Source organism: Trichechus manatus, unplaced genomic scaffold (genome assembly GCF_000243295.1).
Source record: "Trichechus manatus latirostris isolate Lorelei unplaced genomic scaffold, TriManLat1.0 scaffold00009, whole genome shotgun sequence".
NCBI lineage: Eukaryota > Metazoa > Chordata > Mammalia > Sirenia > Trichechidae > Trichechus > Trichechus manatus.
Window position 1 is genome coordinate 24334391 of NW_004443945.1, and position 27441 is coordinate 24361831.

At 41.0% G+C, this 27441-nt stretch overlaps 1 protein-coding gene across 1 annotated transcript in view; it reads left to right on the top strand.

Moving 5' to 3' along the window:
• The first annotated feature begins 363 nt into the window (after positions 1 to 363).
• CDH17 (cadherin 17) overlaps positions 364 to 27441 on the top strand; it is a 72797-nt gene continuing 45719 nt past the window's right edge. The window contains exons 1-4 of the mRNA XM_012559728.2: positions 364 to 691; positions 13888 to 13958; positions 23612 to 23710; positions 26100 to 26234. Of these exons, the coding sequence (XP_012415182.1) occupies positions 13908 to 13958; positions 23612 to 23710; positions 26100 to 26234 (285 nt within the window). The 5' untranslated portion in view covers positions 364 to 691; positions 13888 to 13907. The remainder of the gene's footprint in view (positions 692 to 13887; positions 13959 to 23611; positions 23711 to 26099; positions 26235 to 27441) is intronic.

Sequence of the window (27441 nt, forward strand, 5' to 3'; positions counted from 1 at the left end):
AAAAGATTTGGTGTGTCTTTGGGAAAAGGTAACTGTTGGTTGTTTCCTACAGACTTTGAAGGGAGCCCTTGATTTTCAGAAGCGGGTGTAGCCTGATTGTGTCTTTGGTTGCAACTTCTGAGTCATTTACAATGTCTCTGTGGCTGGTTATCAGTGAACTGCGTCATTGCTCAGACTTGGACCCTGTGCTCTGCCTTTTGTGTTGGAGGCAGTGGTATCTCCACAAATATTTGTTGACTGTGTTTTCTGTGCAGACACTGTGCTAAGCTTCAGGGGTGCAAAATATGAATAAAACTGTCTTCAAGTATCTCACACTCTAGAGATACTTGAAGACAGAAAATTTTCCACTTTAACTTCCCTTGTCTTCTAGTTTTCTTATCTGTGTTCAAAAATTTAAAAACCTGCTTTGAGATATATTAGATGTGAGTTAACTTCCTTTGGTACAAACCTATTTCTTTCCTGGAACGAATGTAGTGATACCTTTTATGACTTCTGATGGTTGCTGACAATCAATAAAGCACAACTGTGGTTAATGTTTGACTGACGGTGAAGGGAGAGGCCAGAGAAGACAGAGCAGCGCCGTAGGAGCAGCCCCCCGGCCCGGGAGATACTCAAGTCTCAGCAAGAGTCTCAGCAACCGAATGGAAGAAAACAACTTTTAACAGCCTTTTTGCTATTTCCTTACAGAAAGGTAAGTGTTGACATGTCTTAATTGTGTTGATAACATTTTTCTTCAAGAACAGCTAAATGGATGGTGTGTGTGTGATGGGGAGTAGTGTTATGTAGCAGTGCCGGGCGGAGTAGTTTATTCATGGTGTGATTAGTTTTATTGACGGGGCACAATTTCTTCCCCTTTTTTGAAAAAAAGTTATTAGCCTATATTTTATAAATTCATCCGATGAAGTGAATTTGGTTGAATCAAGTTTGGTAATGGAATTAAAGGAAAGATTGAGTCCTCTGGTGTTTAAACACGTATTAGATCCCTTCTTTGTGACTACAGTTTACAGGAGTCTAGCCTTAAGATGATCCGGGACTCTTGCTGTTCGAGAAATCCGAGTTGGAATCTCATCCTCATAAAGTATGTAATCCCTCAGATGTGGTCTTCAAAGACTGGAAATTCTATCTACTTCTCAGACAAAAATTAGATTTAAGTATTGTTCGGGACACCACTAGGGAGAGGAAATATATAGAAAAAGGGAAGCCCCCTTTTCAAAGTACTAGATTAAGAATTAAAGACAGATAGACAGAGAGAGAGAGACCTACTTTCACTTTGCCTTCCCAATTAGGAAAAGAAGGCTTGATGTGTATGTTGGTCAGCTTTTGGTGCTCTTTTGGCCTTGTTGGTGGATATACACCATTTGCTAGTGAGTGCTTATCTTTAGATGTGAAGTCCTATATATCTCATTTGTGTCTTGGGTCTAAACACTTGTTAGAATATGGAGACCATGGAGAGAAAGCACCATGTTTGTCAGAGGAAAGATGATAAATGTCCCAGGAGCAGGGCAAACAAATGTCCAGTCCCCGCCTCTGTCTCAGTTCTTTCTTTGTTCCGGATGACTTTCTGGGGACATTTGCCCTCTGTGATGCAGGATACAGCATGGGAGATTGGAAGGGCAATGCAGTCTCTGGTATTTTCTTGTTTTTATTTCTCTTCAAAAATTTACACAGCAAGTGAGGCATAGTTTGAAAGAGGAAAGCACATATTTAGATGACAAGGAAAACAGACAGCGTTCAGCTCTCACCAGGAAACAAAATGAGTCCTTTACTGAGTAAGGGTTTAGAGTGGAAAGAAGTTTTGGGTTGGGCAGATGGGTTAGGTCAGTTTTATTATATACCAACCAGCAGGCACCGAGCAGATTGCTCAAATCCCCTGGACCTTAATTTTTTCATCTATAAAATGGAGATACTTGCCTAACTGGGTAGTTGTAAGAAGTAAATTAGATAAGCTCATAAAAAACTCGGTACATTTTTCAGCATGTGGTAGACACTCAATTGATGTTAGCTCTCTTTTCCACGAGAAGGTTTTAAGTAGCGATTCAGGTCATTGCTGAGACATTGCTGTTTCATCCTCTAGGGAAAAAACAAAACACAAAACAAGCCCAGTAATGTTACAATAACTACATCTTCCATTGCATAAGAGAGCAACTAATTTCATATTAAGGAAGTGGGATCCAACAATATAAGAAGAGGATGATAGAACTATTGTCTTTTGTCTTTTTTATATAAGAAGCATTTAAAAGCCCCTCTAAACAAAAAACCAGTTGTCATCAAGTTAATTTTGACTCATGGTGATCTCATGTGTGTAGCGTAGAACTTTGATCCGTAGGGTTTTCAATGGCTGACTTTTCAGAAGTAGATGGCCAGACCTTTCTTCCGAGGTGTCTCTGGGTGGACTTGAACCTCCAATCTTTCAGTTAGCAGCCGAGTGAATTAACTGTTTGCACCACCCAGGGACTCCAAAGCCCCTCTAATGTTTCCCATATAAGTCTTTAGGTTAGGTGTGGGGGTGGCATCCTTTGAAACTCTCTAAGATGACCCCTAAGAAAAGTCAACATTGTTCAAGGTGAAGGTTACATTTCCGATACTTCCTCCCTTCTCTTATAAAAGGCAGATTATTCGCTGGCAGCAATGCAAACTCTTGTTCTGTTGTCAAAAGCGCTTTCTAGAAAGGAGTCCCCGCTTTTCTTCCATGCCAACAGAGAAAACTCTGAGAAGGAAAGCTGAGGAAGGTCATACTCCTTTCTCTGAAGGCTCACAAATAAGTGCTTTTACAAGTGCTATTTTACATGGGAGGAGTCCTGCTGGTGCAGTGGTTAAGAGCTTGGCTGCTAACCAAAAGCTGGGCAGTTTGAATCCACCAGCTGCTCCTTGCAAACCTTGTAGGACAGTTCTACTCTGTCCTATAGGGTTGCTATGAGTTGGAATTGACTTGATAGCAATGGCTTTTTTTTTTTTTTTTTAATATTACATGGATAGATGCGTATAGATTTATTTGTTGGCATAAAACCACATTCATTCAGACATTCCTGGTGTCAAATTTGTAATGGGACTAGTTGTTCTGTATCCTGTCCATTGATTATCTAAGCAAGGAAAGAAGTGCTGGGGAATATCTATCTACCTATCTGTTACTTAGGAGAACACACGTGAATGTTTACTTCATTAATTGGCTGAGGCATTAATTATACTAAAGTTGAATGTTCACTAAAGTAACAGACAGGTTATACTTGCTGGCTGTGTATGTGGCTCAAATAAAACTTAATTTCTCTTAAAATATATTATTATATATCTGACATATTGAGTTCTCTCATTCATGATATTCTGAATCAATAATCTCTTACCATATCTTAATTATTTTAAAAATTACGACTTGTAGTTCCTGAGTAAGGAGTAAGATAAAATCAAAATGGTAGGTCTGTGCTCTTACAGAAGGCTTAAAATAGGTTGCACAACATGATTAATGTAATTGATATCACTAAATTATACACATGAAAAATGTTGAATTGCCAAATATTGTGTTATATATAGTTTTACAACAATAAAAAAAATATTTAAAATAAAGATGAAAACATCTTCCCCATATGGAGGCCATCTAGCCTACTGGTTCCATGCTTGGTCTCTGCAGACAGAAGGACGCCTATTTGTTAGCTTCTCTAAGCTTAGTTTCCTGCCCTGTGGGATGACACCAGGACCCACCTTATATGATTGTTGTGATGTTTAATGAAATAAGTTGTCCAAGATGCTCAATTTAGCAAGTGTTCAATAAATGGTAGTTATTTTTTGAAGTTTCAATTACAAAAACCTAATTCATGAGTGAGATTTCATAGTGGTATGGTTCCGTTTATCGAAACAGAACTAAATTTATTTTTACCTTCCTCTTCTACCCTTCCCGGTTGTAAGTTATGATTTAATTACAGGAATCGGAAGGGTAACCTGCCATATACTTGAGGATGACCTCAAATATTTGTCATTAGAATCTTTGCCTTGGAGCCATTTTATAAATGAGGTAGTATTACAGCAAGGTTTTTTTTTTTTTTTTTTTTTAATTCTTCACTGTCTAAACCATATGGGATACGATCTAAGTTAGTCTTACCTCATATGGAATTTCTAAGGCCCGTATGTGTGATTTTATTATCTTGACAAAATACTTGTCTGTAATTTATCATACTTGAATAAATATTGTATGATACATGAGGAAACACATTTCCAAAAATAATTAAGCCAAACTTTGACTAGAAATAGTGATTTTCATTCTCTTCTTTAGCTAGGGAAGCCCCTTGGATGTTGTTCTGATAAATATGGAGGACAGTCACCTTTCAGCCTAATAATAGATTGGCCTATAAAATAAACAGTAACACCCGTGAGGAATGTGCTCTTTTAAACAATCAGCTATACAAGCCCAAATGGTCAACATTTACACAAAAGCAAAGATGAAAGACAAGGAAGGGCAGGGAAACTGGATGGATGGAAACTGGGCAGGCGGGGTGGAAATGGTGAGAGTGCTGACACATTATGGAGATTGTAACCAATGTCACAGAACAATTTGTGTATGATTGTTGAGTGGGAATCGGGAATCTAATCTGCTGTGTAAACTTTCACCTAAAATACAATAAAATGTTTATATGTATGTGTGTGTATATATATATATATATATATATATATTTGGAGGACAGCAGTCCTTCCCTTGCTGCCCTCCTGGGGTTTCTGAGGTATAAACTTACACACGTCAGCGACCTGCTTAAGACATCAGGAAAACATCAAGTGGGACAGCCATCCACCTGTCCTCACGTCTGTGCCTTCCTTCCCTTTGACCTACTCTGGACCACCCTCCCATTCAGGCCTGGGGTGTCCTGTGAAACTGAGGGGAGAGCTGGTCTCCCACTGACCCTTCCCTTGCTCACTCTGGGGGAGCGCTGGGTGGAATAAACCCATTGCCACTGAGTTGATTCTGACTATAGGACAGAGCTGAACTGCCTCGTAGGGTTTGCAAGGAGCAGCTGGTGGATTCGAACTGCTGACCTTTTGGTTAGCAGCCAAGCTCTTAACCACTGTGCCAAAAGCCAACCAGAAATGAGCATGAGCACATGTTTTAAAATATTCCCGAGAGCTTATCGTTCTTTTCTTTTGTAAGAATAATTATGCTAATGCAATCATGCACCACCTAACGTCTGTTCCAGCGACATTCGACCGCATATATGTCCGTGGTCCCATAAGGTTACATAAGGTTACCTTTTGCTTCATTCAGAGAATCACGAAATATTACGGTGAATAATATGAGTCTTGCTCCTCCGCCCCATCCTCATTCATTCCAGCTCTCAGGTCCCATAAGTAGCTTGGGAGGGGGAAATGGCCACCTACCCTAGGCATGGTTTCGTGTCCACCCACCCTATCCCTGGGGAAGAAAAGGAAGACCCTGGCTCCAACAGGTAAGTAAGCCCACGGGACATGGTGCCGCAGGACTGTTCCTGGTGTGATGCTTCCGGGCCCAGGAGAGGGGAGTCTCGATTATTTTGCTATTAATTCTTATTCCGAGAATAACAAAATAATGTGGTGTTCTCACAACGTCCAAATCACATAATGTCCCATTTCACAGAATGCATTGTGGACGTTAAGCAAAGCATGACCGTAATTTGGATTTACAGAGATCTTATAAATTTTAAGTTCTCTAGGAGAGTCGTCTATCTTCCCATGAGGCCGTCTACCCTACCACAAACCTAGTAATAAAAGAAATATATATAAAAAAGAAACTCAGTTGCCTTGGAGTCTATTAAGACTCATGGCGACCCCCTGTGCGTCAGAGTAGAGCTGTGTTCCATAGGGTTTTCAGTGGCTGATTTTTCGGAAGTAGATCGTCAGGTCTTACATCTAAGGTGTCTCTGGGTGGACTCCAACTGCCGACCTTTAGGTTAGCAGCCAAGCTGCAGTAACCCTTTGCAACACCTACTTGTTGTCTGTTGCCTTCAAGTTGATTTCGACTCATGGCAACCCCACCCGCACCATCCAGGAACTCCAATAAAAAAAATAATCACATCTAATTTTGCATATGTATAAATCCAGATTTTTATATTCTGAAAGACTGGCATACCTATCTTGCTAAATTTAGTGAGAGAAAACGAAGGTGCCTATATTCATGTGTATGTTGGAGGTGGGTGGGTGAACATCCCTCCCTTGCCCTCCCTTCCTCTCTCAACTCTAAAAACAAAGCTTACACCTGCCTGTCCTCTCCTCAGGTGGAGTAATCCGTTTGAACTGTCAGGCAGCAGCGTGGTTTTATGCCTGCGTGTTTGTTTCTAGCTTATTAATGGCCAGTTTAACTGGGTCTCTAATTTGTCAACAGTGCAAACTGGTCAGCTCCTCCTGTGATTTTCTAAACCGTAAGTTATGGTGCCAGACATTTCTGAGCCAGGCGAAAAACACGGGCATGGTTTATCTGAATAATTCTTAACGAACAATGGTGTAAGCGAGCTTTTAATATGATCTTCATTCGTATCTGGCCTTGCTTCATAATTTCTGCTGCTCTTAACAATATACAATGCAGTGGTAAAACAAACGGTGAGCAGAGTATTTGGCGCTGTTTTGTTCCTGGCGGTGCTACGAATTCCGGTCACATCCTTTCCCGCCCACACCACCTATGATATTTTAAAACACATTTTGCAGTCCTCCGCTTCCTGGCCTTCTTTGTTCCTTGGAGATGCAAGGTTCAACCTCAGTGCTGGGTGAATTATTTTGTATTTAATTCATATTCTGTAATGCTTTATCTTTTACAAAAATGATGACAGATGACTGACTCTGCTTAAGATGTGCCTGTCACTTAGCTTCCTTTTGCAAGGAGAAAAATCAATGCTTGTGTGCAGAGGCGTAGCGAGCGTAACGGAGCGCCCAGGGGCAATCTCTAAATCGCGCCCCGCCCCTGCATTTGAAGATGAACAGAAGTTGTTGATAGCGGCAATGCGTCCGCAGAAACGCCTTCTCCTGTCTTGTCCCACTGCCTCAGTCAGAAGCATTTCGTATTTGTGACGCCGCTGAATGTCATTCCGTGCCTCGCCTGGCGCCCCCTTGGACTTGCGCCTGGGGGCAAGTGCACCCTTCTGCCCCCGCCCCCTTGCTATGCCTCTGCTTGTGTGTTGAGTTACTTGCAGGTTTGGAGACCTGGGACCCAGAGATTCCCTATCATTACTCAGATAAATGGGGAAAGAAACTAGAGTGTCTAACACTTTCTTACAGACTGTTGGAGGCATTGGGGCCCAGCAGGAGAATCAATCAAACTTTGAGGGATGCCTGGGGCACTGCATGCATAACAATTGAATAAAGCTCCAGCTGTGCCACCCCTGTCCTGGGACGGCAGAGTCTTACACAGTCAAAAGCAGAGTTCCTAGGCTTGATTAAAAAATAGGAGGCTGGTTTGATGGGAAGCCTAGGGGACTGTGAGTTGAAGATAATGGTGATGGAATAATTTGGAAAAGGATAGTGAGACTAGCAGCACAACTGGAAGAATGTAATCGATGTCACTGAATTGTACATGTAGAAATTTTTGAAATGGTGTATCTTTGGCTATGTATATTTTCACCACAAAAAAAAGGTCCTCCAAAGTCGAGAAGGGAGAGGGTTGACATGCCGTGGGCTTGTTAACCAAAGTCCTAAAACAATATGAGTACTAACTGTTTAATGAGAGACTATATGTTCTGTAAACCTTCATCTAAGGTACAATAAAAAAAAAATTTAAAAGGAGGCTGCTGAGACGCTCAGGGTGCAACGAGAGGGAAAAGCGGAACAACACAGAAAGGCGTGCACTGTAGTAACTAATCCTAGGCTGACACAGCCTTTTCCTCAGAGAAGGGAGAGTCATGTCACCATCTGAAGAGGACAAGCAGCCATGGAGTGAAATAGAACTTTTTAGAATTTCTGGAATGATGTATAATGGATTAAGTAAGTAATTGTTGTTGTGTACCGTCGAATCGATTACGACTCATAGTGACCCTATCGGACAGAGTAGAATTGCCCCATAGCGGGATTTCCAAGGCTGAAATCTTTATGGGAGCAGATCACCAGGTCTTTTCTTTCACGGAGCAGCTGGTGGGTTCCAGCTGCTGACCTTTCAGTTAGCAGCCCAGCACTTAACCACTGTGCCACCAGGGCTCTCGTAGATTAAGTAATACTCGAATCTTATTACAGGATGTTGTTGCTTTGGGAGGGAGAATAATGTATAATTAGGAGCATAAGCTTAGAAATTAACCAGGCAGCATGACCTTGGGCAAGTCTCTTAACCACTTTGTCCCTCACTTTTTTTTTTTTTTTAATCTTTAAGAGCTAGATTATAACACTACCTACTTCATATGGTTCTGGTGAGAAATCAATAACATAATTCTTATAAAGGTCGCTGTACTGTGCATGGCAAATTATGCTTTCAATAAATGTTAGCAGTCTGTGCGTTGTTATCCTGGCTGAACCCAGATTCAGGATGTGGAGGGATTCCAGTGTCTTCTGCACTGTGATGAATTAAACAAGGGCACCTCCTTAGACAGCAAGGCCGACTGCTCTGGTCTCCCAGTCAAAGTGAGTGGTGGCGATGTTTACTAGATGAGGTGTATCCCACATTCGGGGAACTGAGGTCTCCTTTTCAAACCACTCTTCTGCTTTTCTCTTCAAAACCTTTGACCTGTGACATTAAGGATAAGCTTGGCATCTCAGACAGTTGCCATGGAAATGGTCTGAATTTAGGGAACCTAAAGGAAAAGGAACCTCAGGGAAAAGGAATCCTGGTGGCATAGTGGTTAAGCGCTCGGCTGCGAACCAAAAGACGTCGATTTGAACCCACCAGTATCTCCATGGAAGAAAAGACCTGGTGATCTGCTCCCATAAACATTATAGCCTAGGAAATCTATGGGGCACTTCTAGTTGCTATGAGTTGGAATTGACTCGTCAGCATCTGGTTTGGTTTTGGGTTTACCTGAGGGAATCCCTGACAAATAGCAGCAGTTCCAAGCAGATGCTTGTTTGGATCAACTATTTCAGGTAGTTCAGATAAAATGTCATAGAATTATCTGGAAATCTACCCCAATTCTTTTTCAAGTAGTGTTTGTAAGGAAATCTCCCACATTGGCATGGCTTGGTGGCTTTAGGCAATTTCAGTTGTAAACTATGATTTCCCCCAAGCATCATTATTAACAGTTTACAACGCCCCGGGGACTCCAGTCAACGTTAGACAATTGTAAATTCGTGTGTGGGTGGTGGGGGGAGTGCTGTCGAGCAGATTCCAACTCATAGCAACTACCTTGTGACAGGGTAGAAGTGCCCCGTAGGCTCTTTCTCCTGCAGAGTCACTGGGTGGGTTCAAACTGCCAGCCTTTCAGTTAGTAGCCCAGTGCTTAGCCATTTGCACCACCAGGGCTCCTTCACAAAGGTTTTAGAATTTAACAAACATCTATCGAGGGCTTATTATATGCAAGGCACAGTGTAAAGAGCTGTGGGAGATTAAAAAATTAAAAAAATTAAAATAAGGTCTCTGCCTCAAGAATTTTATTTTCCAGTAGAAATGGTACCACAGACAGGTAAATAAATGATAAAAAATAAAATGTTGAGCAGAACAGTGTCACTTAGAAGTACCAATAGAGAGCAGGAGGGGTTTAAGAGGGAGACACTTCTGACTGGAAATCAGGGAAGACTTTATGAAAGAAATAGGATTTAGATCCTAGTTCCACGAGGGCAGAACTCTGTCCTTCATTTCGGTATCTGAGTGCTTAGCACAGTATCTGGCACATAACAGAAACTTAATTCAATGCTTTTTAAATAAATGAATAATATGGTAAGAGATAAGCAGAGAAGTTGAGGTGAGGAAGGACAATCTCAATCCAACGTAATTAAGCACACGTTGATTGACCATTTACTCCAGGACATGTCTTTTGCCAGGTGAGGAACAGTGGCATCACTAAGGGGTGCAAGGATGCAGACCACACTGGATGACACTATCAGAGGGGGTGACACCAAAATGACTGTGTATAAAAATTTGTGCAGTGTTTCAGCAGAAATTTATTATTTTTTTATAAAAATATCCCTGTAGTTAGTTATATGGAGCCCTGGTGGCGCAGAGGTTAAGAGCTCGGCTGCTAACCAAAAGGTCGGCACTTTGAATCCACCAGCTGCTCCTTGGTAACCCTATGGGGCAGTTCTACTCTGTCCTACAGGATCGCTCGGAGTCAGAATCGACTCAACGGCAGTGGGTTTGGTTGTGGCTTTTAGTTAGTTATAACAACAAAAACATTTTTCATAAGACAAGCTTACATGTGTCAATATACCTGTCGTTTTTTGTTAGTTAATGTGGTGCAGTCTATTCCAACTCATAGTGACCTCATGTACAACAGAACAAAACACTGACTGGTCCTGCACCATCCTCACAGTTGTTGCTGTACTTGTGCCCATCATTGTAGCTACTGTGTCAATCCATGTCACTGAGGATCTTTCTCTCTTTCATTGACCCTCTACTTCACCAAGCATGATGTCGTTCTCCAGGGACTGGTCCTTCCTGATAACATGACCAAAGTATGTGAGATGAAGTTTTGCCATCCTCGCTTCTAAGGAGGATTCTGGCTGTACTTCTTCCAAGACAGATTTGTTCGTTCAGTTACCTACAAGGCTAAAACGCTATGTGAATTTGCTTTTCAAACCTTCTAATGCACGCTGGTCAGAGCTGTCATTATTACCTGATTACACTGACGCTTTGAGTCATGTGGTGTCATCTGCACACGCTACAAGAGCTATTGTTTTCATTGCTGCTGGTGTTTTTATAGTCATTGATTTTGTCAAATTTTCTGGTGTTTTAGCTACGATATTGTGGTAACTAATATTTGTAAAGTTATATCACTAACTTTTTTGAGAATGGAGTAGTAATTAAAGGAAAAGAAGGAGTGATATACAGGAATTACAATTTATGAGTAACATTAGTACAAAAAAATATTACTAAGGATTCTATATGGTCTGGTACGGGAGGAGGTCCATGGGGGGCGGTGACACCAAGAGTTATCACATCGGGTGACACTAACCCTAGTGACACCACTGGTGGGGAGATCAGCAAGTGCAAAAACTTGGAGACAGAAAAGTTCAGGGTGTAAAGTCCATCTGGACAGAACTAGAGGGTGTGGAAGGAAGTGGGAGATAAGGCTGGGAGAATAAGTTGGCACCAGCATTTTAGGGATCTTCACTACTGAGGAGTTTGAGGAGAAAGATCCCCAAATGTGTCATTGCTGTCTATATTTTTACTTCTATTAAACAAATATTGGTTGGTAGTGGATCACCTGCATTTACTGAATATTTTCTATCATCTTTCTACCCCATACCATGGAAACAATGGTTATCAAAATTAAATCGGTGTGCAGGAAGGTCACTAGTTTGCCCTCACGTGATGTTTTAGATGAATGGTTACAAATTACATTCATAACTCTGTCCTTCAACCAGTGGAGTTTCTTTCTCCTCAGCTCTTAAAAGCCAACACCACTTAATGGACAAGGTTCAAAACAAATCTACTTGTTTAGGTTTAGACCTTCACATAGAGCCCAGGGAACCTGGAAAGAAAAGTATACTGACCCTTGTATTAGTCTATGTTCCTTAATCTAGTTTTTTTTTTTTACTTTGACTGTGAAAAATTACTACTGAAGCATTAAGAAAAGCATTTTCTCTATTTTCAACCCTGCTTTGCTCTGCACTTTTTTGGAATCATGGTGATATCACTTCCTAGCTGTGATCTTTAGGCAAATTGTTTAACTTTAAACCTCAATTTCCTCATCTATAAAATGGAAGTAGTAATTCCTAACTCATTATGTTTGTGAGAAAATAAGAGCACACATTTACTAGTGGGCAATTGTTATGTATTTTCCATTTGAGGAAACTGAGGCACAGAGACATTGAGTCTGTGGCTGGCCACACAGCTAGTAAAAAGTGGAGCTTGGATTTCAGCCCAGGCTCCGCACCATTCTGTTACTCTCCCTTTAAAGGCCCCTCCACAAATCTGGCACATAAATGGTACTTAATAAATGCTCTTTCTTTATCTACCAGGGCATTTGTGAGGTTAATTAAAATAGGAAAGCAATATTGCCTTTTTAAAGTTCAAATACAAGCTATCCAAATGCAAGGCATTTACAGTTTTCAGAGTCTAAGTTTTTAGAGTCCTCATTCATATGCATGTGAAAGCTGGACAATCAAGAGGGAAAACCAAAGAAGAATTGATGCATTTGAATGATGATGTTGGCAAAGAATATTGAACATACCCTGGACTGCCAAAAGAACGAACACATATGTCTTAGAGAAAGTACAGCCAGAATGCTCCTTAGAAGCGAGGATGATGAGACTTCATCTTACACACTTCGGACATGTTATCAGGAGGGACCAGTCCCTGGAGAAGGACATCATGATTAGTAAGTAGAGGGTCAGCAAAAAAGAGGAAGACCCTCAATGAGATGGACTGACACAGTGGCTGCAACAATGGGCTCAAACATAGCAACAATTTTAAGGATGGCGCAGGACCAGGCAGTGTTTTTTCTGTTGTACATAGGGTCACTATGAGTAGGAACTGACCTGATGGCACCTAACAACAAGTTTTTAGAGTGGTTAGAATTAATAATAATAATCTTTCTGTGCTGATTATATTAGTGATATATTTTAATGTAGAAAAACCTAAAACATAAAGAAAAACATGAACCAAACCAAGCTCATCTATAATCCCTAGAGATAATACTGTGATTGGAATTTTGGTGAAATAAATGCACTTTTCATTCCTTTGCCTTTTTTTTTCCTTTTTCTTTTTTTTTGTGGTCCATTATTATGATAAGCAGCAACCCTGCAGGCAATGCAGAAAATTTACCTCAAATCTTAAAATCCCTTAGTCATGATGTATCTCAGGGTGAAAGTTATAATTTCTATGAAATGTGAAGCTACCAGGAGGAAAGGAAAAAAAAATAGTGACCAGAAGAGAACAAGCGCAAGGCTGGGGTTCTGTTTAGTTCCTTTTAGAATAATAAGAAGTGCACTTTTTCCTTATCTGCATTGCGTAGGTGACAGCAATGTTTAGAAGACTAACAAGGCAGCTGATAAGGTGTTTGAATGAAGGATTGTGAAAATTCTTGGGTTCTTTCCTCTTAAGAAAATCCATATATTTGCAGTTGGTAAATCAGAACCACCCAAATTTTAGTACCTAGTTAAAATAATTTTTTTTTGCAGGGCGGAGGCGTAGTGGCACAAATGGTTAAGTGTTTGGCTACTAACTGAAAGGTTGGCGGTTTGAATCTACCCAGAGGTGCCTCAGAAGAAAGGCCTGGCAATGTACTTTGGAAAAATTAAACCAAACCCCTTGCTGTTGAGTTGATTCTGACTCCTAGTGACCCTATAGGACAGAGTAGAACTGCCCCATAGGGTTACCAAGGAGCACCTGGTAGATTCAAACTACTGACCGTTTGATTAGCAGCTGAGCTCTTAACCACTTCACCACCTACTCTGACACATATGAGGTGACCATGAGTTGGAATTGACTCAATGGTAACTGGTTTGGTTTTGTTTTTTAATCCTTGAATGTAACAAAATATCTCTTTCCCATCCATAAATTTACACTTATTGTCTATCATTTAAGACCCTTAAATAAAAAGGATTATAATAAGGTGAAGCGTTTAAAGAAATGGAATTACTGAGTGCTTGTTGTTTCAGGATGTTGACTTGCGAGTTGCTGTGGATGAGGAATCTTGAAGCTTCTGATAGCCTGGGCTGTTCCATGCAGAGGAGAGGCTGTCCTTTTGGGATCCCGTTCTACTAGGTTTATAACTGGAAATCGTACAATGAGCCTTCTTGGTTGGGAAGGCATGATTGTAACATACTGGTAACTAGTCGTTTTTATCTCTGATTTATTCACAGGACTCTGGATAAAGAAACACATGATGATTCAAGCCCATCTTCACTCCCTGTTTCTCCTGACACTTTATTTGGTAAGATGACAGGGTATTTGTCTGCATTTACTGAATGTTTTCTGCCGTCTTTCTACCCCATATCATGGAAACAATGGTTATCAAAATTAAATCGGTGTACAGGAAGGTCACGTAGTTTGCCCTCATGTGATGTTTTAGATGAATGGTTACAAATTACATTCATAACTCTGTCCTTCAACCAGTGGAGGTTCTTTCTCCTCAGTTCTTAAAAGCCAACACCACTTAATGGACAAGGTTCAAAACAAATCTACTTGTTTAGGTTTAGACCTTCACATAGAACTCAGGGAACCTGGAAAGAAAAGTATACTGACACTTGTATTTGTCTATGTTCCTTAATCTTTATATATTTTTTTACTTTGACTGTGAAAAATTACTACGGAAGCATTAAGAAAAGCATTTTCTCTATTTTCAACCCTGCTCTGCTCTGTACTTTTTCCCCTGTATGTGATTTGCTTTTCTTGGTTTGGACTTTTCTGGTAAATTTGTCTTTAGACATTTGTTGAGTCAGTCCTATCAACTGACAGGCTTCTAGAGCTTGGACTGGAAGGGATCTGGAGAGATCCAGCCCTCAACCTTGGGGAGGTAGTGGAGTGCCATCCCTGTTTTACTTAAGAGGCTCCTGAGGCCCATAAAGGTTATAGACTTGCAAAAAAAAAAAAGTAGTAGTATGAAGCAAATTTGTGGGGAAGCATTTGCTTTCTCCTTAGAAGGAAGCTACCAGACCCTAACACCTCATCTTGGGTCCTTTCTTCTGGGACCTAAAAAGAACAACACCAAATTTCAAGTACCAGAGAGCTCCCTGGAGCCCACTCGGTTCGAAATATTTCCCGAGTAAAGTAGAATCAACCTTGTAGACCACGAGAACCTTCCTCCTGGGATGAAAAACTGCAGTTCAAACTTTGTGAACAGTGTGTGTTCTCACAGACTGGGCACTCAAGGCTTGTCCCCAGGACTGTGGAAGTCCTGGGTCAAACATCCCCACTTGCCTACTTTCCTCTTCCTGCCCTCTCAGATGTCCTTTGCTATCTACATTATCAAACGGTGGTGATGAAGTCAGACCTGGTTTCAAACTTGGCATTGTCATTTACCAGTGATAGGAACTTGAGTGAGTTACTTAAACTTTGAAGCTCCGTTTTCTATCTTGTGAAATGGCACTGATAATAGTATTTGCCTTATGGATTATTGTAGCAATTAAATGAGGTAATGCATTTATAAAGCCCTTGGATGAGTGACATGCACAATCTAAAGATTTAATAAATGGTGGCTATTATTGTTACTACAGCATCTAAAGTATTCAGTGTCTATGCCCATATAGACCCTGACCTCCATGAGGAAGGGACTACATTTTAACCATCTTTGCAGCCTCAGTACCTAGGATGGTACCAGGAGTGGGGTAGACAAAAAATACATGATTGTGCACTTGCGTTATGCATATTAGGAAACAACAATTACGTCTAAAAGAGAGATTCTATCACAATATTTTGATATTTGTAGGCTCATTTGCTTCCTGTCTGAGGAGGTGACATACAGTTTTCTTCCTGGATGAAAGCTGAAAATAAGTTTTCCTTCTCTCTTCTATCACCCCCAGTGGGGTTTCTACCAAGAATAAAAAATATCGCTCAAACCACTGCTTGCAGCAAGCACCTTGCCCATGAGATGGGCCACAAGCAAAGCTGCTTCTGGTGAAGGCAGGGAGGTGGCTACCCGTGCTTTAGGACTGAAAGCGTATTGAGTTAGAACCACTTACCTCTCCTGTCTCCAGCTCCCTCTACTCCCAAACCCTCTTCTATGTGGACTGGAAGTTAAGGTGGAGCTTCTTGCCGTCAGCACAAGGTTTTATTCAGTAGAAGCAGTAATTTAAAATGATTGCCTGTCATTTATTCCATACTGTGAGTGGATTTCCTGTTCTTTTCTGAGAGCTGGTTCTCATAGGGGAAGGGAAAAACAGCATGAATATATTGCTTGGGCACTGAAGAGAAACAGAGAGTGAGAAATCCAAGGGATATGAAAGAGTGCTAAACAGGGAGGCAGGGGAAATCAAGGAGAAATCACCTACTTTAGAGTTTTGCCTGAGATGACACGAAAACCAGAAGGGCGAAGAGTTCAGCATAAATATCACATAATCCATGTGGAGAACTCTTGCTGGATAGTACAATGAGGGCTGCTACCTGACAGGCAGACCTGGCAATTGTACACATCCTTTGCTGGCAGGAAAGGCAGTGTAGCAATGTGCTCAACAGTTGGGGCTTGGCAGAGATTAGATAGGCCTATAGAACAAAACAAGACTAAATGGACCCACCAGCCCAGGGGCAAGGACGAGAAGGCAGGAGGGGGCAGGACACCTGGTAATGGGGAACCCAAGGTTGAGAAGGGGAAAGTGTTGACATGTCATGGGGCTGGCAACCAATGTCACAAAACAATATGTGTATTAATTGTTTAATGAGAAAACAGTTTGCTCTGTAAATCTTCACCTAAAGTACAATTAAAGAAAAAAACAGTTGGGGCTTGGTGGCAAACAGAATTGGGTTCCAGTGTCACTGTAGCACTACCTGTGAGTGTTTTTCCTCTGCTGTAGGGTTTCCCAGGAGATATTTTCCTGCTAGTATTGCTGTGAGGATCAGACGACATGATGTGTACAGGGTCTAGTCCCTCTAGTAGCTGCCACAGAGGAGACACTCGCAAATGTCAGTTCCATTCTCTTCCCTTTCTTTCACCTCTATATGCAAGATGGTGGGTGTTATTCTATCCAATTCCTGTATAAACCCACCATCTTGTCCTTTCCCAAGTTTCTACCACACCATTCTTCCCAGCTCTGGCACTATGGCTTGGTGACTCACAGCATGCGCACGCATTTTGAAATCTTTATAGCTCCAACAGCCATGCTAATGGGCAGGAAGAGATGTGTTGCCCTGATATGAGAACTCAACTTTGAACTCTGCAACTAAGACCACAATCCTCCAGTCATCATCCTTTCCTGATAGGTCAGCCAGTTTGCCCATGTAGGAAATTGGTAAGCTTGTTTATGAGGCTGGGCTGAAACTACTGTAGTTTTCTTCTGGTGTGACAAATGGAAAGGCTGAAGTTTGCTGATACAAACAGAAGGTTGACCAAGACCGTTCGCTGTTAAGCAGTAACCCCATGAAAGCACTACCCTCCTTTTGAGCCAACCCCAGTTGCACCTGGCCGTCTGCACCCAGTTCTTGTGCCATGCCTTCCAGAAGAGTTAATGGAGCTGGAGAAGACGTGGGAAAGATGTGGGAAGGAGGAAGAGGTGGCAAAGCAAGATAAACTTGGAAATGAAGAGATGGGTAGAAGTCTATAAAAGTATTTTGTCAGTTAAGAATGCCTTTAAACAAACAAACAAACAAACAAAAAAACCCATTGCCATCGAGTCGATTCCAACTCATAGTGACCCTATAGGACAGAGTAAACTGCCCCATAGGGTTTCCAAGGAGCAGCTGGTCGATTTGAACTGCCAACCTTTTGTTAGCAGCTGAACACTTAACCACTACACCACCAGAACTCCAAGAATGCCTTTAGTTATGAGCAATAGAAAGTCTGACTTAGAGGGTCTTAAATAGGGGTTTATTTTTCTTGGATAGCAAAAAGCCACGGCAGGTTTAGCAGCTCCGTGATATTATCAGAGACACCAGCTTCTATCTCTTTGTTCCACAGTCTTTTGAGCTGGTTTGTCCCTGTATGGTTTCCTGATGGCTGCCACAGCTGGAGGCACAAAGTTCATTGTCAGAGCAAAGAGAATGGAGAAGAGGGAAGGAAGGTTCCAGCCACGTCTGTCTTTTTTCATCAGGAAAAAAAAAACTAGACCAGAGCCCTCTAGCTTACTTCCCCTTTTTCTTACCAACTAGAACTGGGTCACTTGGCCACATTCTTAGCAGCAAGGCAGTCTGGGAAAGAGGTCACTTGGCTCCCCAGCCTACGTAGTGGAAGGCAGTAAGGGAAAAGGGACAGCTGATCCACAGGGCTTGCCACAACTTTGAGGGATGGAAGACCAAATTTCAAAGTCCTTAAACTTGGGGAATCTTTTAAAATTTTATAGAGGTTGCATTTTAAATTTACTTAAAATATGCATTATTAATTACCCAAGTGATATACTATCATTGTAGAAATTCTACAAATAAGGGGAAACTTTACATTTCCTGTGATTCCATCACGTGAGAAAACCAACATTAATGACTTGTTGTACAACCTTAAGGTTTTACTATATGTGAATATATATGCAGGGGTTTGGTTAGTGGCTGTTGACCAAAAGGTCAGCAGTTCGAATTCACCAGCTACTCCTTGGAAACCCTATGGGACAGTTCTACTCTGTTCTGTAGGGTTGCTATGCATTGGAATTGACTTGATGGCAACAGATTTTTTTTGGATGCTGGGTTTAAAGCTGATGTTCATTCTTAATAGTTGGGTATCCACTAAATATGTTGAATATCATCCCAGAGAATATGTAAATATATGTACAAAAATGAAGTAATAGTATATATAATTTTTGAACTCAATAATGTATGAATAACATGGAGAATAATATAATAAAAAGAAATACTTTTAATCATACCTTCTTTTATCCCAAAAATACTTGTTGGGTGACTATGATGTTCCAGGAGCCCTGGTGGTGCAGTAGTTAAAGAGCTTGGCTGCTAACCAAAAGTTCCACAGGTTGAATTCACCAGCTGCTCCTTGGAAACCCTGTGGGGCAGTTCTACTCTGTCCTATAAGGTCGCTATGAGTTGGAATCAACTCGATGGCAACAGATTATGATGTTCCAGATATTGTTCATAAACTGATAAACAAGAAAAATTAGATCCTAATTACATAGAAGAGCCTTGATGGCTCAACGGTTAAGTGCTCCACTGCTAATTAAAAGGTTGACGGTTCAAATCCACCCACAGGCTCCATGGGAGAAAGATGGTGATCTGTTCCCATAAAGATTACGCTCTAGAAAACCCTATGGAACAGTTCTACTCTGTCACATGGGGTCACTATGAGTTGAAACAACAACAATAAACATAGTGGGAGATAATGACAAAAATCAGGTAAACAAACACAGATTGCAATTAATGCTATGAAAGAAACTAGTAAGGCTCAGAAGGATGAAATATTTAGATAACGGGATCAGGGAATAACTTTCTGATGAGGCGACATGTGAGCTGAGACCTGAGAATGAAAAGGCATCTGAAGAGTGGGAGGAAGGGCATTCCAAGGAGCGGGAACAGCAAGTGCAAAGTCCCAGAGGCAGGGAATATCTTGGCAGGGTTGAGGAACTGAAAGGAAGGCCATGAGCGCCTGGGAGGGAGGCTTACACTGAGGAGTTGGGTGTTGGACTGAGCACAGTGAGACACCACTGAGGGTTTAATGCAGCTGGTGCTAGTATGAAATTATCTCAAGAGGTGATGACCACAGGCATAAAATCTAAATAGAGCCCCAAATATTTTAGATTAACAAAAAGACACCCTAATCAAAAGAGTTAAAATGTGAAACAGAGTTGCAAATTCTCATGGAATCCAGACTTCCTGGAGCCACTGAGGCTGGACGAACCCACAAAACTATGGCCCTGAGATAATCTTTAAACTGTAAACAAAAAATATTCCCTGAAGTCTTCTTTAAATCCAACAATAGTTTAGCTTAATTAGTAAAGAATGTCTGCCTTGAGCACTGTCCTCTTTTAAAGAACTGTCTATATGAGATCAAACTGACAACAGCAACTTGAAAGGTTAGGTAGGAAGCTTAGGGGGTAGTGAGTTTTGTTAATGGGGGAGGAACAACTTGGAAAAGGAGGATGAGAATGGTAGCACAACTTAAAGAATGTAATCAACGTACATGTAGAATGTACTCAATTGTACATGTAGAATTGTTGAATTGGTGTATGTTGTGCTATGAATATTTTCAACAACTTAAAAAAAAAAAAAGGCATTAGCTATAATACTGTATAAACCCTGGAACTCTACTAGAGAGTTCAGGCCCTGCGTTTCTGCTCTGAGAGGCACCTGTGTTGAGCAAGGTTTGCGTGATCACCCTGGGACCCAGGCTACACCACTTAACAGCTGTGATGCTTTGCTTGTGTTTGTTACCTTCTCTACGCCTCCACTAGCATTTATTTCAGAGAGTTCTTGAGAGGACTAAATGCATTAACAGATGCAAAGCATAAGCATAGTGCCTGCAGGGCACATAGTAAGCACCCAAAACCTTAGCAAATCCTGTGCTCTCCTGTGACCTGTTCCTTTGTGCCAGTGTCAGAGAACATAGGCTTGCACGGGCAGGGACCTAGAAAGGACTGTTTGTATGTCATTTAGAAGCATATGCTGCAAACACGTCCAGCAGAAGTTGCCTTGCTTTTTCTAGTGACGGAGTTTTGCATTCAAACAGTCGGCTCCTAATTTTGAAGAGAAACAAAAATCATTTTGCATGATGGAGAAAGAAAAAAATAGGGGGAGAAAACCTCAAGCTTTTATTTCAAAAGCACTCTAGACTAGACTGAAATAATGGTTATCCTCCATTAGGTTGGAACTGGTTTTAATGAAGCTGTATTTAATTCTAAGGTTCATAAAAATCCTCTAACTTTTTATCTCGCTAATGGGTTTTTATTAATGAAAGAGCAATAGACTTTACATAACCACCTCTTCCTCTCTGTGGCAATCAGTAAGTGAACATGAGGGTAGGGGTGACCAGGCAGGCTCCACTCCTGTCTGTGTCCTCCATTCGCTCTCCCCTCAGTAAAAGTCCTCATTCCCATTTATGTTTACAAAGCATAAACCACTGAAAACATTTTTAAAAAATCATACATTAGCCTTTTGAGTTTATAAAATTTCAAAAATGGATTTGAAAACCACTTTATAAAGGTAGATTTGTCCTGTGATTTTAAAACAATCTTGGGGAAAGCGTGGGAGTGAATGGAGAAAGTTTTCAAATAGCTTGCTGACTGGTAGATTGTCCAAGGTTCTTGGGTGTTTGGCTTTTTGTAACCATGAGCGTTCTCCAATAAATCCCAATTAAAGAAGAGCAGATAGGGCACTTTTCCCCAGTACTGGCTCAAAGTATAGAGGGAAATCTTTTTTATTTAACCCATACGGAGAGATGTGATATATAATTCACAAATAGGCTCAACACCTCAGGTCGTTCGTTACCTGCTGTGTTTGCTTCAGGTAGTATCTGCTGCATGGAATTATGGAAATTTAGAGTTGAACCCAGTTTAGAGATCAGCTACCTCTTCATTTTACAGATTAGACCATTAGGACAGAGAGGCAGGTGACTTGACCAAGTTTACGTAGCTTGGGAGTGGCAGAGAGGGGCCCTGAGGCCTGCTTCCTGCAGCAGCATTTTCTCCACTACCTCACAGGGCCATTTTCTCTCTCGTGTTTCTTGGGCCATGGGATCTTGTCCTTCAAACCATTGTGAACCAGACACTTTTATAGCTAAAGGGTTGACCATATAGAATGCATCTTCTTTTTCGCTTGAATATCTTAGTAAATGAGGTTTGATAGTGTGACAACCTGTTGCCGGCGAGTCAATTCCAACTTATAATGACCGTATAGGACTGAGGAGAACTAGCCCATAGGGTTTCCAAGACTGTAATCTTTACGGAAGCAGACTGTCACATATTTCTCCCTCTGAGCATCTGGTGGGTTCTCACTGCTGACCTTTCAGTTAGCAGTCAAGAACATAAGGACTGTGCCACCAGGTCTGTATGAAAGTTACGTCTAGCGTATCCCCTTTGTCTTCCTTTGTTTTTGTTCTTTTATTAGACAATCAGTATCAGCTTAGTCAAGATTCAGTCAACCGAGGGATGTAGTGTAAGACTTCTTTCCCTATCACTCTCACACTGATTGTCTTTAGGTTATCCCCAGCAGGCAGTAATTTCCTGGTAAGAGGGTATTTGCTCTTCCTAAAGAAGTGGAAAACAAATTCTCTTCCCCTGCCCACTTCTTCCAATTCTCTTGGTTTTACTTGTGCAACTCCAGAAAACCATGGACTTGCCATATCATGCTTCTGATTTTAACCTATCCCACCCCTAATTTCCACCCCAAATAGGAGACTGGAAGAGCCACTCAGGAAGGAGGGGAGATAAGTGTTGCGTTGTTGTTGTTGTTAGGTTTACAGGGCACTAAATTCCTTATTCCTCGTCTTAGAGGTCTTCTCTACGTGGGTTTATGGTTGGCTGCTACTTCCTGTGGAGTCCTTGGGTGGTGTAAATGGTTAACAAGCTTGGGGGCTAACCGAAAGGTTAGAGGTTCAAGTATATCCATAGGCTTCTCTTAAGAAAGGCCTGGTGATCTACTTCTGAAAGATCAGCCACTGAAAATCCTGTGGGGCACAGTTCTCCTCTGACACACATGGAGTAACCATGAGTCAGAATCAACTTTTTAGCAACCTGTTTGGTTGCTTTCTATGGGCTCTCTCCTCTGTTCCGCCTTGCGTTTCCCTTTAGTGGTGCAGTCATGGTCAGTGATGATGGTGATGTCAGGGGCTGCGTTTAAATCCTCCTCATTCTCCGTGGTAGGGGATGGGGATGGTGGGACTCATACCCTCACGCACATACCTGGTGAGCGGGATTTGGGTCAGCTTTCCCACCAGGTTGTCTCTGGTGCATAGTGGTGCACAGTGGCTGAGAGGGCAGGTTCTGCCATCAGAATTTCAAATCCTGCTTCCAGATACTACCTGGCAAATTACTTAACCTTCATCACCATAAAACAGGATAATAATAGTAACTTACCTCTGTAGGGTTGTTGTGAGGATACAATTCACTTAGAACCTGTTGTGAGGATTAATTGTGCTTAGAACCTAGCTCAGCACATAGAAACTTAGCAAGTGTGAGCTGTTCTAGTTACTGTCCCAGCAGAACCTACTACTATTCCAGCCTGGGTTTGGGTATCTGCAGAAGCTGCTTGGCTTTCAGGTTTAGTGTGTTTGGATTTTAGAACATTTGTGGGACTACCGCTTGAAGTAAACACCTTGTGCTTTTCTTTTTCCTAAACGAGTATAAATTGCAAATCAAACGATAAAATAATATGCTTTTCTTCATGTTTCCATTTAAATTCATATTGTTTTGACTAAAATTTTACCCTGTACCTACGTGCCAAGCAGTGTACTTAGCACATCTCCATATACTTTTTTCCCCTATAAATGTAATTGTCCTTGAAGAGACCATGAACTCCAGAGCACTGGGAACCCGCTTTTAATCTCCTTATAAAACAGTAGGAGTGGCGGGAGACATTTTAAAAAACTGGTGTAAAACCAGGTAGAAGTTAGAAAGCAGAATGGCCTTGTGGGAAGAGTGCGAGCTTCCACTCAGTCGGACCTGAGTACATGTGCCACATCGACCACTTAATGTATTTCACTCTGGGCAACTAGTTTAACCTAAGTCTCATTTGTAACATGGGGATGTTAATACTCTCCCACAGGGAGATTGCTCAGGTGGTTAAAGGAGAAAAGCAGTGCAAAGCACAGAACAAATCACCTTGAAATGGTAGAGTCTCAACAAACATTAGATCCATTCGGCCTATTTGGGCTAGACTCCACCTTGTTTTGAGCTGGAATAGAATCCTATGTTTCACATATCAGTTCTGAAAGCCCTAATACAGTCAGCAAGACACACATACATTCATAACAAATGGTGATACTAGTTTTCTCTTTCTTTTTAACAGATAACTGGATATGGCCAAGATGGGAAGTTTAGTGGCCCCCTGAAGCCCATGACATTTTCTGTTTATGAAGGCCAAGAACTGAGCCAACTTCTCTTCCAGGTAATGGCTACCATTGAACACTGTTGACGTAATTCCTCATGCTTTCTCAGTGGACTTTACTACCTTGTCTAACTGTAGAGCAGGAAATAAAATAGAGGCATGGCATATCTCACTAACAAGGATGATTGCAGAAGCTAAGTTAAACAGAGAGATGGATGGCCTCGGTATTGTACGAGTTGGACCTGGCGTCCTTATGCAGGATTTCCTTGATTGTCCTCTGGGCAGAGAGCTTGGTACCTGTAGGCTTCACCTCTCCACTGTACATCATATCATTGTTTCTTATGTTACTTCATAATTTATAGAAAAATATTTTAATGATTAACCTGATTAATATTCTACCAAGTTTATGTGCCTTAATGATTTCACCCTCCTCATTTTTTGACCATCTAGGAATTTTCAGCTTTGCCAGTACTATAAATAATACTGTTTATACTTCAAGCATATAGTTTATTGTTTAAAAAATATTTCTTTAGGGTAAATTCTGTGCAATAATGTTTGTTATCAATGGCTACAGACATTTTATGTCTCAAGTTATTTCTAAAAGTATTGTGTTAATTTACATTTCCATCAAAATTTATGTATTTCCTTACATCCTTACCAACATTGGCTGTAATTGTGTTTTAAATGGTTAATTAAAAAAAAGTAAAATGGTAAGATTCTGCTGTTTTAATTTTCTCTTTTTATTATTAATGAGATTAAAGAATTTTTATGTCTGCTTTTGTGTCAATAGTCTATTCCTGTGGTCTTAAAAATACTGTAACTGTCCCATGAATAGTGGCTCTTATTTTCTTTACTTTTGAAAAAATAATTAAGAGATTATCATATAGTGTCTTATCAAGTTGAAGCCACTTTTAAATTGTTTTTCTTAACATTAAAATGTCTCTTAATCTTGTCACACTTTTTAGAAGTGCTAAATGACATTTTTTTTTTTAATCCTAGCAATAAATCTACCCTTATAATGTTTGTTGTTGTTTTTATGTGCCATCAAGTTAGTTCTGACTCATAGGGACCCTATGCACAACAGAATGAAACACTGGCTGGTCCTGCACCATCCTCACAAACTTTGCTATGTTTGAGCCCATTGTTGCAGCCACTGTGTCAATTCATCTCGTTAATGGTCCTCCTTTTTTTCACTGACCCTCTACTTTACCAAGCATGATGTCCTTCTCCAGGGTCTGGTCCTTCCTGATAACATGTCCAAAGTCCATGAAACAAAGTCTCACCATCCTTGCTTCTAAGGAGCGTTCTGGCTGTACATCTTCCAAAACAGATTTGTTCATTCTTCTGGCAGTCCATGGTGTATTCAATATTCTTCGCCAGCACCATAATTCAAATACATCAATTCTTCTTCAGTCTTTCTTATTCATTGTCCAGCTTTCACATGCGTATGAGACAATTGAAAATACCATGGCTTGGGTCAGGCACACCTTAGTCCTCAAGGTGACAAAAGGGCAGATTACCCCAAAAGCAAGGTAAATACAGGCTTACTTGTGCTTACTTACTAATCTGTAGTGAACAATTTCACATTTTTCAACTCATCAAAGATTCTGCTTCTAGGTATGGCTGGCAGCTGTTTCTCTCCCAAACCCACAGCACCTTCCTACAGAATCAAAGCCTCTTTTCAAATTTATAATCCCTGAGAGGGATGGATTACCAAGTAAACAAGCAAAGCATGGCCTTACTTGTGCTTACTTGCTAATCTGTAGTGAACAGTTTCACGTTTTTTTTTTTTTTTACCACATCACCATGTGAAACTGTTCATTACAGATCAGTAAGCAAACACAAGTAAGGTCATGCTTACCTTGTTTATTGGGTAATCCGTCCCTGCGGTGACATCTTTGCTTTTCAGCACTTTAAAGAGGTCTTTTGCAGCAGATTTTCCCAGTGCAATATGTCATTTGATTTCTTGACTGCTGTCTCCATGGGCGTTGATTATGGCTCCAAGTAAAATGAAATCCTTGACAACTTAAATATATTCTCTGTTTATCATGATGTAGCTTATTGATCCAGTTGTGAGGATTTTTGTTTTCTTTATGTTGAGGTGTAATCCATTCTGAATAAGTAGGGTGAAAGGATACAACCCTGAGGCACACCTTTCCTGGTATTAAACCATGCGGTATCCCCTTGTTCTGTTGGAACGACTGCCTCTTGGTCTATATACAAGTTCCTCATGAAAACAATTAAGTGTTCTGGAATTCCTGTTCTTCGTAATGTTATCCATAATATGTATCACTTTAAAAGCTGAGGAATGTATCACTTTAAAAGCTGAGGATTTCTTACTTATAGATTGTCCAAATCAAAACTTTACCTGAAATGGGTGGCTTTCTACAAATTCCACGACTTTGTTTTTCCTTATATCCTAATCTGTTTTTTTTTTGGTTTTTCTCAGTTTAAGTCCAGTCCTTCTGCTGTGGATTTCAAATTAACTGGGGAGACAGATGGAATCTTTAAGATACAACCAGATGGATTTCTGTATCTTACCAAAGCCCTGGACAGGGAAACAACAGCTGTTTACAATCTCCAGGTGAGTTGAGACAAAGGAATCTACCTCCAGCCTCTCTGAGCCCCCTTTTGTCCTAGAAGCATCACTGGCAACTTCATCCCTTGTGCAGAATTCTATTACAGCTCTCCTAACTTTGATAGCACACTTTGCAAACCCCCATGTCCATTTTTGACCAACTACAGAGAGGCGTGGCCTTAGCCTTTTTGACCAAAGTAACCCAATTCACATTGCCAACACCTTCAGATGGCATTGCTCATCCAAGTATGGACATACTCAGACACCTAGGTCAAAGCCAGGCCAACATTTCTCTGATACTACACTGGTGTGTGCTTGTGGCTATTGTGGAGACTCTGCACCCACAGAAAAGGTAGTAATGGTGCTACAACAGAGCTCTTTTAGGCCTCTGAAGAGACAGAAGGAACCAATGGTCGGAGGCTGACTAAAGGGACCATTTGCCTCTTTTCCCCCTTAGTTTTCATGGTTTGGTATCTGAGTACCCAGGGATGGTAGACAGCTAACTGTGGAAGAAAGAGCATACCAACAGCTTCCTGTCTGGTGCCTGCTGCTATTGGCTCTGCAGGCTGGTCACCATAATGGTTCTGTAAGAGGACGTGCACTTCCATAGCCTCAGGATCAAAGTGCTCTCATTTCACTGACTCTATCCTTTTAGAACGGAAAGATGTCCAGTGTCCAGCATACCACACTACTGGAAACTCATAGTCATTGTTAGCCAGGCTTAGCTGATAGGGCCTTTATTATAATAGCTCCCTTTTTTTATTTTTAATTTTATTATGGTAAAAAATATATAGAGGAGCCCTGATGGTGCAGTGGTTAAGCGTTCAGCGGCTCACCGAAAGGTGGGCTGTTGAAACCTACCAGCTACTCCATAGGAGAAAGATGTGGCAGTCTGCTTCCATAAAGATTACAGCCTTGGGAACCCTGTGGGGCAGTTCTACTCTGCCCTATAGCATTGCTATGACTCGGCATTGGCTTGATGGCAATAGGTTTCCGGGGTTTAAAATATATATATGTGTCTTACCACTATTATAAGAACTCAAGAAAAGGTTTAAATGCAGAAGAAAACGTTCTTTGATGGTTATGAGGGTAGGGAGGGAGGGTAAGGATTATTTGCTAACTAGATAGTAGGTAAGAATTATCTTAGGTGAAGGGAAGGACAGCACACACTACAGGAGAAGTCAGCACAACTGGGCTAAACAAAAAGCTAAGA